The sequence below is a fragment of the Hippopotamus amphibius genome, chromosome 5 (genome assembly GCF_030028045.1).
Source record: "Hippopotamus amphibius kiboko isolate mHipAmp2 chromosome 5, mHipAmp2.hap2, whole genome shotgun sequence".
Lineage (NCBI taxonomy): Eukaryota > Metazoa > Chordata > Mammalia > Artiodactyla > Hippopotamidae > Hippopotamus > Hippopotamus amphibius.
This window is the reverse complement of record NC_080190.1, coordinates 11,381,410-11,397,278: the sequence shown is the minus strand read 5'-3', so window position 1 is coordinate 11,397,278 and position 15,869 is coordinate 11,381,410. Positions and strand designations below refer to the sequence as shown.

At 45.2% G+C, this 15,869-nt stretch overlaps 1 protein-coding gene across 9 annotated transcripts in view; it reads right to left on the bottom strand.

The window, feature by feature from the left end:
• The window catches only part of FGFR2 (fibroblast growth factor receptor 2), a 104,381-nt gene that overhangs the window by 10,720 nt on the left and 77,792 nt on the right, over window positions 1-15,869 (bottom strand). For all 9 annotated transcript variants that reach the window (XM_057736289.1, XM_057736292.1, XM_057736291.1 and 6 more), the window contains 4 exons: window positions 13,055-13,206; window positions 10,061-10,182; window positions 7,506-7,616; window positions 5,585-5,775 (listed from right to left, as the gene is read on the bottom strand). In XM_057736289.1, the coding sequence (XP_057592272.1) occupies window positions 5,585-5,775; window positions 7,506-7,616; window positions 10,061-10,182; window positions 13,055-13,206 (576 nt within the window). The remainder of the gene's footprint in view (window positions 1-5,584; window positions 5,776-7,505; window positions 7,617-10,060; window positions 10,183-13,054; window positions 13,207-15,869) is intronic.

Genomic DNA, 15,869 nt, shown 5'->3' with positions numbered 1-15,869 from the left:
TTCCCAGAAGCCGCCTGGGGATCCAGCCGGGGCGGGAGTCGTGTTCCTAGTTTTGGAGGCCTCTTCAGATTGAACTTCCAAGGCCTGGGCCAAACTCTCCCGGTGGTGTGCTCCCTGCCGACACGACTCTGTGTCTGGCAAGCTGTGTGGTCAGAAGAATCTGACTCCCTGTGCACGGGGCTCCGACCACACATAAGGGCTCAACTCAGAGTCACCACGACGGCGACCCCCATTTTCTCCAAGAGAGCCAGACTCCAGCACCACCCTCCCGCATCCCAGGGTGCTAGGAAACACCAAAGCCCACCCTCTGGGCTGAACAAGAAGAGACTTGGAACCAATACCCAAGAAAAAGAAAATAATCAAAGTCAAGCCAAATTCCCATCATCTGCAGAAATCAGAGTTATTCTCCAGTGCAAAGAGTTGACCATTTTACATAACTAGGGCTCTCGGACTGTGTGCTACTGCATTTTTTTTCAATAAATGAAGGTCAATGGGTAGCTATGGGAAGGAAGACTAACATCTCTATGACCTTGACAGTGTGCTGGGTGTCTCTGCACAGCTGATCACATTACACTCCCATGGCAACCTATGAGATGGGTATTACTACAGCCATTTTACAGACAGGGAAGCTAGGGCTTGCTGAAGAAAAATAAAAACAAATGAAAACAAAAATAGCTGCTCAAGTTTAACATCTTGGAGGTTTAACTGGCTTTAGGATTATGTAAAAAAGAAAAATTAGTGTACTTTGAACTAAAAATGGACAGGCTTCCATAACTGGAATAAGGCTCAAATCCCACATCACCTAACTGTGAAAATCACGGTGTTTCTGAACTTGTCCACCCCCAGCGTCCTCAGCTCAAGGGCAGGACGGCAGGTTTGTCTCTACATTCCCAGCACAGAGCCTGACCCAGTAAACATCCGTTGAGCTGAATTCCTAACTACACTCTCTATCAGCAATGAGCCGCATGTCTCACCCTGCAGTTCCTCAGGAGGGTCTCTAACCAACTCATCGCCATCCACAGGGAGGGAACGGGTGTGGCGGGGCTGACCTGTCCCCTGCTTCTTCATTTTCTACTATCAGGAATAAGCTCTCCACTTTTGGAATCAGGTTCCACTCAGGGGCTCATTCTTAAGATCTTCATCTAGAACCTGCGTCAAACCTGTTCTAGGTCCTTAATTGCAGGTGGTCTTCAGCAAAGAGCTTTGGAAACACTACTACAAAGTCTTAGGAAATGGGACTCTGTCCCCTCTACCCACCCTGGGTTAGCAAACAAAGCCCTGACACAGGGTTTCTCAGTGGTCCTCTTCTTGGTCCAGAGAGGCAGGGAATACCTCAGAGCAAGACAGGTGTGTAGAGAACCAAAAGGCCAGATCTGGGACTAGCCACTTTGCTCTCTGGGTTGACGAGTCCCCATCTCAGAAATGAGGACAGTGACTAACACGTACTGGGGCTCAAAGCTTTGCTGGCACTTTCTAACAGCCCCCTGCATCCTTATGTGTAAGACGGGAATTTAAACACACCTGTTTCTGTGTTGTTCCGGGGTTATGGACGATATTGTATGGAAAACGCTTGCCCCATGCCTGGCAGACATTAAGCTCTCAAAATGTGGTATGATCAATAAGAATGATAATTATCATCACAATACAACTAATAAGGGTGTTTTCAGTCTGTCATTCTAAAACGTATTCTTTTCCCTGTTTCATAAAGTTCATCTGATTCTTAGTCCTCTCTCCACCATATCAAGCAGCTGCGAAGCAAGAAGGATCTCGTCTTCAGGACTGGGGTGCCATGCGGGGAACAGGACCCAACCACCTTCTTTCTCTTCATTCCGCCTTTCTGAGACCCTCCCTGGGGACTCTGTGAACCACACCCTGGGTTTCCTCCCTCTCTAACCGTGTCTCCTCCATCTTTTCCTGCACTCTCTAGATTTGAGAGTTTTCTCAGGGCTTGACTCCAGGCTTCTGTTCCCCTACTTCTCTGTCTCCCCCGCAACCTCCCCACCCAAGGTGAACGCATCCACTCCCAGGGCTTGAAACTGCACTTCCTTCACCGGCTCTGCTGTCTAGCCCAGCCCTCAGAGCTGAGCTTCAGCCTGCAGCTTCCTAGTCGATATCCGCACTTGAATGACCTTCAGACATGTTTGAAATGCACCTTGGGTTTCCCACCAGAATCTATTCCTGCCACCGCCCCTCCCCACCCCACCCCCCATCTTCTTCATCCTGAGAGGCTGCACCACCATCCAGGTTTCCTCCCATATCTACTCAATCCATTAACTGTCCTGTTAGCAAAACATATCCCAAAGCAATCTACTTCTCTAGTGTCTATCACAGCCAATAAGCTTTAGCCCAAACCACGGTCACAAGTGCCAGCTTTATAGCACAAAACTTATCAAAATTACTCCCCCTCAGTGGCTTCCCCAGAGTCGAGAGCAGAGTGCAGAGTCCTTGCCCGGGGCTGTCAGGCCCTTGGCCGCCCTACAGGCCCCACACAGCTCAACCCTCTGCAGGAGGGCTCACCCATCACCCTCCTCCCCCCAGCCTCCTGAGTCCGCCCTGTTCCTGACTGCACACTATAAGTTTCCTCCACAGCACGGTTCTCAGCCTTTCACATACTTATTTTTATGCCCACATTTATTGTTGATGTCACCTACTGTCCCCCATAGTTCCTGCTCCAAGAGGTCAAGGACTACATCCATCCTGGTCACCTCATATGGAACCTGACCTAGGGTAACAGCCATCTGAATCAAGGAGCGCTCAGGAATATTCATTGAAGGATTAATCAAATGACCAGGCCAGCTTCCTATCGCTTCGTATTTACTTAAAGTTTTCCTTAGAAAAAACGACTCTTTTTGTAAGAGGAGGGAAGGACTCAGATATTAGTAGCGGCACCCTGCTGAGTCCAAAAAATCCTTCCCTCCTCTCGCACACCAGGAGGACACAGAGGGACCAGGACTAGAGGGTCAGAACGGGCAGCCTTCAGACAAGCTACCTCCTCAGGGTTTCATTTAGCAATAGTTCCAAGCTACAGAAAAGGGAAAACAGAACAACGGACATGCATGTTGGCCACATTCACTTGTTTTGCTTACTTGCTCTTTCTCTCTATACCCAGCCTCCCTGTGTACACACACACACACACACACTTTTTTTTTTCTAGTGCATTAAATATATTTTATTTTTTATTTTGTTTTGTTTTTAATTTTATTTATTTATTTTTTGGGGGTACACCAAGTTCAATCATCGGTTTTTATACACATATCCCCGTATTCCCTCCCTCCTTCAACTCCCCCCCCCCACCCTCCCTTGAGTGCCCCCCACCCTCCCCGTCCCAGTCCTCTAAGGCATCTCCCATCCTCGAGTTGAACTCCCTTTGTTATACAACAACTTCCCACTGGCTATCTATTTTACAGTTGGTAGTATATATATATCTGTGCTACTCTCTTGCTTTGTCTCAGCTTCCCCTTCACCCCCCACCCCCCCAAAACCTCGAGTTCTCCAGTCCATTCTCTGCATCTGCATCCTTGTTCTTGTCACTGAGTTCATCAGTACCATTTTTAGATTCCGTATATGTGAGTTAGCATACAATATTTGTCTTTCTCTTTCTGACTTACTTTACTCTGTATGACAGACTCTAGGTCTATCCACCTCATTACATATAGCTCCATCTCATCCCTTTTTATAGCTGAGTAATATTCCATTGTATATATATGCCACATCTTCTTTATCCATTCATTTGTTGATGGGCATTTAGGTTGCTTACATGTCCTGGCTATTGTAAATAGTGCTGCAATAAACATTATGGTACATGTTTCTTTTGGGATTATGGTTTTCTTTGGGTATATGCCCAGGAGTGGGATTACTGGATCATATGGTAGTTCTATTTGTAGTTTTTTAATGAACCTCCAAATTGTTTTCCATAGTGGCTGTACCAACTTACATTCCCACCAGCAGTGCAGGAGAGTTCCCTTTACTCCACACCCTCTCAGAGAAATGCAAGTCAAAGCCACAATGAGGTATCAACTCACACTGATCAGAACGACCATCATCACAAAATCTGGAAACACACACACTTTTTATGGCTGAACCACTTACAAATGCGTTGCAGACCTCATCAGCATGTATCTCCTACCTTAACACAAGACCTGTCTATCACCACCCCCCATTTAACATTGAAACAGTCACATCATCTAATATTTGGTCCATATTCACATTTCAATTGTTCATAAATTGTCCTTTATAAAAGCTGCACCCCCACCTGCTACCCAGAACAGGGACCCCGTCCAGGGTCACACATGTACATTGAGTTGTCACATCTCTTAAGCCTCCTTTAATCTGGAACTGTCTCCCCAGCATTTTTTGTCTTTTGTGACACTGACATTTTGAAGCAATGTCTTGTCAAATGTCCCACATTCTGGATCTGACTGTTTCTTCCTGCCAAAGACTTGTCAGCTGGCAAAGTCCACTGTGCACACACAAGCATATACACAATCGCACAACTCAACACTGTTTTGGTTTCCAAAATCTATAGTTTGGGAGATTTTATAGGGAAAAAAAAAAATCTGAAAAGTCTTCAACTCTGGACTCTCCTGAAAAGAAAAAAAAACAAAAAACAGAACATGTGGTAGCTCTGGCCGTGTTCCCACATGGCTACAGAGAGCAGGGGCTGAGGTGCAGCCGCCTCTCCCCAAAACCCTACACTCCATGATGTGACAGGGGCTGCTTGGCTCACTCATGTGACTGGCATGGCCAGGACCCAGCCCAGACCACAAGAGGACAGGGAGTCCACACCCCCAGAGGCTCTTACTTCTTTGGGGACCCTAGGAGTTCCTGATGCTGCATTAAGCTCCAGCGTAGGTAGGAACTGACCCACCTCTGCCCAAGGAGGTAGCTCTGCACCTCCCCCCAAGTGTGGGCCAGGGAAGGGTGCCTTGAGCCATCCAAAATGCCCCAGGGGACATCTGGGCACCTGTCTAATTGCTAGCAGAATAACTCAGATGTTTCAAGTTCCACTGCGTGTGGCATGCTTGGAATGCAGGCGATTCACCTCAGGGGACCTGGCCAACTTCTAACCGCAGAGGGTCACCCCACGAAATGAGACAAAGTAAATCCAGAGAATACCCAGCAATCAATGTTACCAAAACATCCCTTCATTTGATCTTTCTTCTTAGAATATTCAACGTCATTTCAAACTCAAAACCATAAAGACAGCACCCGAAGTCCACATCCAAAGACTTAATAACCACAAAACAGACAAAGCCAAAAAAATCATCAGAATTAAAGGCAGCGCCCCCAACCCAGCTGCTGTCCACCTGGAGAGCTGACTCCCCGGAGAGTCACACCCAGTTGTGCCTCCGAGAAGAGACATCTTTTCTGCTCATCTCTGTGGTGTCATTACATGTTTATGAGGTTGCTTTGGCTTTTAAAGAGTTCATGAAACCCCAATGTGAATAATGCAATAAGTATTTTCCAGGTTGTACAAGGCAGGCCAGGGCTTGATTCAGCAAGTGAGTACGTCCAAATGGCCTGTTTTCTTCAAAGACATTTTTCAGTGGAATCCACCCAACCGATGAGAATGTGAAGGACTCACTTTTTGGGAAGCCAAGTACTCCATGCCCCGGGCCAGCTGGTAGGTGCATGACACCAAGTCCTTGAAGGTCATCTGCTCCTCGGGAACGCGGTTGATATCATAGGAGTACTCCATCCCGGGCGGCCTCCTGGCGCGGAGGTACTCCCGGAGGTTGCCTTTAGAGGCGTATTCAACTATGACGTAGAGTGGCCCTGTGGACAGAGGGCACAAGCTGGAAAAGTGGTGAACTCCAGATCTGCCCTGGGGCAGCTCAGCAAAGGAGTTTTAGTTATTACAACCCAGTGCTTTATATTTTTTTTTTATTTAAACATACAGAAAAGCACACACAAAAATAGAACACCTGCATTCTAATCTCCCCCAAATGACGACCGACGCTCAGTCGAGACAGACTCGTCAGTCTTTAAGAAATAAAATAGAGATACTAAAGTGAGTGTCCTTTCCCTGTCATGCCCACCCTGTCACCTTCACCCTCTTGGAAAGAAACAGCTACCATAAATTTGTTCCTTTTGGTTCATTTTAACTATTTTATTACACCTACGTATCAATAAACAATGTATTATTTTTTAATCACATCAATGAGTAATAAAGACATAGCTCTGCACCATTTTCCCCCCACATGTTATCTTCCTGAAAGCCAGTCAGGCTGATAAAAATAGATCTAGGTCATTCCTTTTTAACAGTTACATAGCTTCTATAGTATAAATACACCATATTGTATTTATCTATCCCCCCGGGTTGTTTTCAGGTTTGGGACATTGCAAACAGTATGCAGTGAACACTGCTAAGCACGTCTCCATAAATACACGTGCAATAATTTCCCTGTGGTATAGACGAGCCACTGCCTGTTTTTGCATGTAAAGCGTGATTGACACACAGCGAGGCCTATTCACTTCTGTATTGTCTGTGGTGGTTCCCTCACTGCAGCAGTAGAGATGGGTAGTTGCCATAAAGCCGAAAATATTTACAATCACCCTTTACAGAAAAAGTCTCCTGGCTCCTGGTATAGACCTCAAAGGGAAATTGCTGAGGCAAAGATAGGCATTTTCAAGTTTAGAAATTATCATCAAACTGATTCCCAAAGTGCCACAGATCATCCACGAGAGAAGCCAGGGGTCTCACTTCCCTGAGGAAGATAATGTGTCCCTTCCTATCCATCTCTCCTCTTTCAGGCCACTCCTGGGAGCCCACCTGGGGCCCACAGCAAGACATGGGTTCCTCAATCCCCACTTTTTATTTATTTACTGATTTATTTATTGGCTGCATTGAGTCTTTGTTGCTGTGCGAGGGTTTTTTCTAGTTGCAGTGAGCAGGGGCTACTCTGTTGCTATGCGTGGGCTTCTCATTGCAGTGGCTTCTCTCGTTGTGGAGTATGGGCTCGAGGTGCACACGGGCTTCAGTGGTTGCGGCACGTGGGCTCAGTAGTTGTGGCACACAGGCTTAGTTGCTCCATGGCATGTGGGATCTTCCCGGCCCAGGGATCAAACCTGTGTCCCCTGCATTGGCAGGCGGATTCTTAACCACCGCGCCACCAGGGAAGTCCTCAATCCCCATTTTAAGGGAAGAACTTTCAGCCAAAACATAGGATCTTATTTTGAGAAATCTCTCTTACCACTTACAAAACAGAAACATAAGAAGACTGCCTTTTCCAACAACCGTCCAGGTTATGTCCTAAAAAAGCAGGACCCTACAGGCCTTCCCGTGAAGAGTCGCCCAACACTCACCTTCCCCCAGCCAGGCACAATCATAAAGTCTTCTTTTTATTCACGGTCAGGAACAGCTTCCTGAGAGGGTTTTAAGGAAAACTTTAAACATGCCCTTGAGGGGCCCTAGGAGCAAGATCTAAAAGTCCATCCATTTCTAAAATGATTCTGACATTGAACCCTGGGTTATGCGGATGAAAGCACTTTTTCCTCCTACTCACCATCCTGAGTACAGGCTCCGAGGAGATTTATAATATTTTTGTGTTTTCCCATCATCTTCATCATCTCCATCTCTGACACCAGATCAGAAAGGTCTTTCTCTGTGGCATCGTCTACGAACATTAGGTAAATTACAGATCAGTTTCCTCTAACCCACAGGTTGCTACTGTTGGTTGATGAGAATTTGGTTAAAACAGCACGAAATTCAATTTTAGAACCAGAGAAGACTTTCCAAATCATCTCCCTCATTTACTGGCAAAGTGGGAAGGGCCCAGACAGGGAACTGCCCTGCTCTGTGTCATATAGCTAATGTGGGGTCAACAAGGTCAAAAGTCAGAAAAAACGTATAGGCCTTGGACACTAAGGCTAATCCTTTTCCAGCAAACCTCACGAACCTGGGGGCATTTTTCTCTATTGTGAAATAATTCCATCCTCTGGCAGTTCAAAGGTATCTCAGAAAATCACATCAGACTTCACGGGGCCTGAAAGTGACTGTGAGGAATTCCGGGGAGGAGGAGGAAGAGGAGTGTGGGAGCACTTCATATCCCTTCAGACTTTCCCTGGACCACGTGCTGCTGAGCCCTCGGAGCCCACAGAGCACTCACAGATGGACTCAGAACACACCCCGCACTGGGCACGAAAGTGTACATGTGCATGTGCCTCGGAGGGGGGCGAAGGTTCGCGCCTTCTAAGGGCTTCTAAAGGGGCCGGGGCTCCCATTCTAAAAAATTAAGGTCTTAAAAACCTCTGCCCCATAATTTCAAGCAAGAACAGCTTAGGTCCTGCCTACACAGGCTCACAGTTGACTTCCAAAAAGTGGCAAGATTCTTCCCCAGGTGCCCCCCTTTGAGCTAATTCAATATGGGAAACTATGGGCTTACCAAAAAAGTGAGATAAGGGCACGGATACAGGCCGTGTTGCATAAAGCTCTTTAGCTTCACAAAAGGAAGAGCAACACAATTGCCTGGAGTGTAAAATCCACGTGGACTCATGTAGAAGACTGAGCGCCTGCCCCATGGAGGAGGGGCTCCACGGCGGTGACATGCTGGGGTCTTCGCTAAGCTCTGAGCCACCCATTGGCTGTAAAAACAGCTCTGTGGCTAATGTCCTTCTCCATCCTAAGAGAGGGCCAGCCTTGGTGTAACCAGAGAAACAGAACTCCCAGACCTCCCCGACCTGAGCTCCATAAAACAAATCAGAAGCTCTGCCCAAAGAGACCGGGAGCCTGGTCCTTCCCCACACTCGGCCCTGGTACGTGGCCAGGGGCTGCCAAGGGCACACAGCTCACGGCACCTGCCACTCAGTAAGGTAAGGGTGCGGGAGGCCAGCCCAGGCCACGCAGGACGCAAGCAGGGGGCTGCCTCTGTTGGTGGAACTGAGACAGGCAGGGTGGGAAAAGGTCGCCCTCCCAGGCATCGCAGGCCAAAGTAGGGAGCAGCTCAAAACACCCTCGTTTTCCTTGGGAGCCATTCAGACCCATCACTAAAAAATAAAAATAAAAAACACCCACCCAACACCTTTTTGACTATTTCCACCCTGCTCTCTCCCCCCAGGGAGAGACATGATGATTACTCCACAAAAACCCACGAAAGAAAGAAAAGGCCTCACTCCCAGGCGTCCACCATGCGTGAAGCCCCCCACATCCCGAGAACAGACCTCTCCGCTGCGACACGTGGGAAAAACTCAGCTTGGGGTGTCCTTTCTGAGATGCCTACAATGGGGTTTATAATGTAACCGTTCCCTACAACTCCTCTCATAAAAGAATACTGCGGGAGGATGAAGTTAATGGTTAAAAGTTCTTTAAGCTCCCTGGGCGTGGGTATGAAGCAGCGTTGGGAGGTTAATGCAGTGATGTTCAGCTTCCCACGAACGCCCCTTGGTGTTTAGGTCTCTGGCTAACTGCTCACACGTCCCAGAAGGTTCTGCACCAGCACCAATCTGGTGAGCTTCCTAAGCGACGTCCCCAGACCAACGTCTTCCCTGCTTGGTCCCATCATTCTTGCTTTGTTCCTCATGCAAAGGAGAAAGTGCGTCTTCCTCTCCCTGAGCCTCTAAAACGGGCAATTTTCCTTTATTTGTAAATTAAGGTTTGGGTCCTGAATCCGACACGCCAACACTCATTTAAGTTAATCAGTTCTATGTGAGTCGATACTTTCTAAGCACCTACAAATACAAAGGGGATGAGGCGACCACTTTCTAAAAGAAATGACTTTTCTTAGCAGGGAGGGTTGGGGGGGAATGAATTGGGAGATTGGGATACCAAATTGTACACTCTAAATATATGCAGTTTATTGTATGTTAACTGTATCTCAATAAAAGTTCTTTAAAAATAAATTAAATAAATAAATAAATAAATAAATACATGAAATGGCTTTTCTGTTTTATAAGCGCACAGAGCTCAAGATAAATAGTCTGTCCGAGATGCTGATTTATACTGAAAACGTCTCAACCCCTAGGTCAACTATGTGCTCTCTGACCCCGTGCCATGATAGAGCTCACATGCCACAAAAGGAACATTCTTGATAAGGCGACTCCCCCCCCCCCCGGCCCCACTCACCTTTCAACATCTTCACGGCCACAGTGACTGCTTCCTTGGGCTTCTCTTTGTCAATTCCCACTGCCTCAGCCATGACCACTTGCCCAAAGCAACCTTCTCCCAGGGGTTTGCCCAGCGTCAGCCTAAATGTGTAAAGAGAGGATTAGCAAATGGCATCTGGTGTAGCGAGGGAAATTCCAGAACTCAATATAAAAATCTTTCAGCAGCTTACAAAAGCATGGAGCATTTATCATGTGGAACTAATGAGACCTGGGGTACACACACACTTGGGTATTTTCTTAGTGGCGTTTCAGAGAATGTCAATTACTGCTGGAACACCTATTGAATTTCACATTTGTATTCTCCATTTATTTTCTTTACGGAAAGTATCCTTGCAAGTGAGGTGGTCAGCTTTCCTAAGTGCTAACAAGGAGGAGCTTTTGATCCTGAGCCGGTCGAATATTTGTAATGTAGAACATCTCAAAGAAAACCGTTAAAGCCGTTATTTTTTGTCTCTGTGATGCCTTAAAAAATGGCGATTATTCAAATACCATGGATTTTATGGTCATATTCTGGGCCAAACTGCAAGATATGAATCTTAAACGCATTTCAAGGAATCTCTACTTTTTCATTAAAGGAAAAAGGAAATTCTAGAAATTGGGGGGATTTTTTGGACGTAATAGTTTAGAAATCCTTATGAATACCCAAATAATTAATGAAGAAAATCCAAAGTGAACACAGCAACAAAATTTCTAAGGTCAGAGGCTCTACATACATCAAACTAAAAGCCATATAGACTCCCTGGGCGTTCCAGAAACCAGCAGGCTGGAAGAGACTTTAGAATACTTATGAATGTGGTTTTTTCATTTAAGCATAACACAGCAAAGAACTGAGCTGCCACTGGTAAGCAGTATTTTTAGTAAGTACACAATGGTTTGCAAAAGTTAAAGCAAAGACCGAGGGCAGCATGTGCTATGCTGAGGTCATTCCCTTTCTATCCTGAGCTAAAATTAAATTTAATATCTTGGCAGAAAATAAATATTTGCATTGGAAAAATGGCTAATTTATGTTCTATTGCCCTGCTACTACAAGCATAACAATCCTTTCTTTGTATAACGCCTGCCTCCGATCTAATAAACTGCTTCTAAATAGCCTTCATTCATTGGAAATCTGCTCCACCTATGGCTGTGCTAAACACTATTTTGAAATGCTTTGCACTCAGATTTTCCGCACTCAGGGTACCCTGGGTGGGAGCGAACAGACAGACTCCCACTGTTGCCGGTGGTGTCGCAGGTGGCAAAAACTACGGCTTGAACCTCAGAGCTGCAATTTCTTAAAATATGATCACAGCTGCCCAGCTCAGTCCTATATCCATAGGAATGTGCACATGAACCCAGCTACTTGTTTAATCAAACCAGGGAGCTGGGAGAGCTCACGAGAAACACCCCCTTTCCACATTCTACAGGTAAAGAAGTCATTCTTCATTTTTTTCTGGTACCTCACTGGTAAGAGTTCAGTAAACAAGTCCTGAATAAATGAACACTACACAAAATAAGCTGGAAATCACTTCCATTAACACTCTAACAGAATGATACCGGTACAAGAATTTGGTTCTAACGTATGGTGCCTATTAATACCTCTAAATAAGCTATTAGGAAACAAAGCTGGTTGGAGTTGTGTGAATCAAAATTACAAGTGCCATGTAAACTACCGCTCCTTCTAAAGAGAGCACATCATATTCACATACCCAGTCTCTGGAAAAGCTTATCTTTGTATTTCCAAATTTGTACACGCGTTCCTTCTTGAGTAATTAGACACTTCTCCGACACAATCTCAGGGAGATAGTGCAAATGTCAAGACCAACAGGGCTGCTGTATATAAGCAAGTCAAAAGCTTATTCCAGTTGATTTGATGCAGACGTACAGTCAGCGATTTCTATCTTCCATTACTCTCAAGCTGTTTGGACTCTAATTACTACAAGAGAGGCCCCAGAAATGAGCTGACAGCCCTTCAATGACCATCATATTCATTTCAGAAGGCGGGTCTGGGGGCTGGTCCCTAGCTAGAAGACAGAGGGCTGGTAGTCCAAGATCTCTCCACTGACTTGATGCCCAGCTCCGCTATCTTGCTGAGATTTGGAGTTCAGGTCTCTCAGGTTATGAAGGGAATTGGAAGAAAGGGAAATTCACATGAGCCAAGAACTGTACTCAGTCCTGGGAGGTCTATACCATGACCTTCATTTCATAAAAATGAAGTTCAAGGAGAATCAGGTAGCTCACATAAGGTTGCCCAGCCACTGGCTGGCAGAGCCAGGATTCCAACCCAGCCCAATGGCATCTGAAGTCCATGCACTTGAAGCCAGACCAGGAGATACATAGTCCCCAACAATGCCTTCACCAGAGCCCAGCTGGCCACACTTTGACTGAATATCTGATTGGAACACCTCAATATCATCCAATAAGGAAAATATTATGGACCACAAGAAATTCAATGCCAGGTACCATATTTGAAGACTTCTGGCTCAATATTATATTAATAACTATTAAAAATAGCAACACTGGGTGAAGATTCTTAAGGCAATTTACATTCCAGACCTAATTTCTCTAAAGAAAAGAACTAAAAAATAGTCATGTTCTAGGAACCAGAAGTTGGAATGTCAACTCTGTTTTATCAATGGGATAATTCCACTTTTATTTCATTTGACTGAGTTTGAATTATCTAGAAAGTTTAAAAAAAAAAAAAAAGCTAACAAGGTACCATTTTGTTTGGGAATCAGCCATGGCTTAGTAGCTCTGTTTTAAAAGAACTATTTATAAAGAGAGACAGAGAGAGAGAGGGAATCAGTTCTTTGTTTTTCCTGGAGTTCGTTATTCAGAAATACAATCTTACCCCCTCCTGTTGACATCATCACAGCAAGACTTTGGCAGTTAAGGGTCATAAAAAGAAAATTTCAATCCAATATCCCCATTTATACTTAAGTCCTAATTCAGGGATGTGTCCCACAGAAGTACTCACTTATCTCTTGGAAACTCCCATTTTGGATCTTCAGGTAGCTCGTACTCGGAGACCCCTGCCAGCATGGGGGTGTCTGCTGTTGAGGAGAGGCGAGTCGTAATCCTCACCAGTGGGGTGTTGGAGTTCATGGAGGAGCTAGACTCGGCAGACACCTGGATACAAAATACAGAGACACACATGTAATCCTGGCTCCACCTGAGAAGGCTGGAAGCCGGCCAGAGCCCAGCCAGGCAGTCAGCTCTTAGGAAGGAAGGTGCAGGTTGGCCAAAGTCATGAATTTAGGACCAAAACCCTGGATTCCAACTCCTCTTTCGTCCCATCCATGCAGTACGTGCTAGCTTTCATCCAAATAATGTGTTTCTAAGACCAGGTTTCCAAACAACAGCTTTAGACAGTGCCTGATAAAAGAAATGCCTTCTTTCTGCCCTAATTCCTCAAGATAGTCCCTTGAGGACACAGTGACTGACCCCACGGGCTTCATTCTTGCCTTTTTGCCTGTGCCTGTACTGGAGCCCCAGATTATCAATCTCCTGTCCGTAGACCAGCTGGGATGGTGAATCAATGCTGTGCTTATAAAATTGAATAAAAACTTCTGGAAAATTGGCTATTCAATCAGCTCTATCTTTTGAAATGTAAAGCAGAATACCTCAAGGAACTAGCTCTAGGATTTGAATGTGAAAAGCATTCCAGTAACTCCAAGTGCCTTTATTCCAGGTAACCAGAGACCCAGGCACTGGGGACCACTGTCTGCTTCTCCCCAGCTGTTCTTGGAACTGGTTGATGCCCAGGCCATTCGGAGAAAATCAACTGCCTCTTGTCAACTTCAGTTTCAGAAACTAGTGCACGGAGCGTCAAGGGAAAGAAAAATACCTTTTTATTCACAATCTTGTGGCAAAGCTCCTCTCTCCCTTGGCAGCCTGCAGGGCTTCGCTGAGTTTTCTCATTTACTCTCATCCATTATAGCCTGCATTTGATAAAGTGGTTATTTCTTAAATATATCATCTTCCCTATGCTGGTTTCTGTAATGAAAGCACCATCACGGGCTGCCTGACCATCACCGTATTCTAAACCGTGAACAAGACTCTGGCCTGAGAGAGTTGGAATTTGGGGTTTTATGTGATCCCTCTAACATGGTTCTGTCCCCTTGCATGACTGCCCGAGTCAACCCTTCTCCCCAGCTGTGCTTACCAACACTTTTTAAATCAAGGTGGCAAGGACCAAGTAAAGATGAACAAATTTAATGGATATGAACTTTCAAGGTGGAGCCTGGACTGGTCCCACAGGAAACCAGAAGACATACTTTCCTGGGAACATCCTACTTAAAAAACCTTGATTCTCTCCTTCTTAAACCCAGACTGCCCTTAAAAAGCAGGTAGGAAACCTGAGAAGATGTCCAAGAATGGACTGGGGATGGGGGGGTGGGGGAGGAATCATTTTAGGAATAGGAAGTTGGTTTTAGTATTAATATCAAGAAGCAGGCAATTTTTTTTCCAGTGTATTCAAACTGTTGTTTTATTTTTGTTATTTCAATTCTGGATATCAGCAAAATTCAAATCTATTTTTAAGTGAATTCTACAGTACTTTTTCATCTAATTCTTCAGAATATTCTACTCAGTTCACAAAAAAAGATTTCAACTGAACACATCTGAAACCTAAGAATTGTCTAAGAGAGATTTCTTTTTAAGATTAGCTTGATTTTTTTTTTCAGCTCTTTATTGGAGTATAATTGCTTTACACTGTTGTTGCAGTGTCTGCTATACAACAAAGTGTATCAGCTGTATTTATACATATATCCCCATATCCCCTCCCTCTTGAGCCTCCCTCCCACCCTCACTATCCTACCCCTCTAGGTCATCACCAATCATCGAGTTGATCTCCCTGTGTTATGCAGCAGCTTCCCACTAGCTATCTATTTTACATTTCGTGGTGTATATATGTCAATGCTACTCTCTCATTTCATCCCAGCTTCTCCCCCCACCCCCCCCCCACCCCCCGTCCTCAAGTCCATTCTCTACATCTGCATCTTTATTCTTGCCCTGCCACTGGGTTCATCAGTACCATTTTTTTAGATTCCATATATATACATTAGCATACGGTTTTTCTCTTTCTGGCTCAAGGAAGTAGGCAATTTTTAACACAGAATTTCTATAATCTTTTTAAATGTACACGAAAACATTTCTGAGCTTTCTGAGTAGTCTTTTGTCAAAGAGCATTATTCCTAAATTTTATTACGTAGACAGTATGATCAATGTTTATTCACTGTGAGCATAGCAAATTTTTTTTTAAGGAACTGAATAATCAGTTTTGGAGCTGAAAGGGGCCTCATTAAGGCTCTACGAGGCTGAGGCTTCACACCCAAGGATCTGGGTCACAGAGGCAAAACAACTGAAGCAAAAAGAAAAAGATGAAAAGGTAAACATGAAAAACCTGTGGAATCCACTTCTGCAGTGTGCTGACAGCAGAGAGGCCCACCAGTAGCACCATCAAGATCTCCGCAGCCTCCACTGACCACATCTATGTCTTGAGCTCCATCTGCAGAGAAGGGCTCAGAAAGATTCAAGGAATAGGTTGAGCTAAAGATACTTTCCCAAATCCTAACACCCTGCGTTGATGGTGAGCTATGGATGCAAAAAGGAGACTGGTGTTCTCAGAGACGAAAAGGTCTCCCACATGAAGAAGCAAAAATCACCACTCATTGCAGTGGGAACTGGGCTTGAAGATGACAGTCAAGAAGATTCGGAAAAGCAGTCAAAGTCAGCCTGGATGAGACAGTACAGGCCCCAACAGGACAAGGTCTGGCAGATTCCACAGCTGG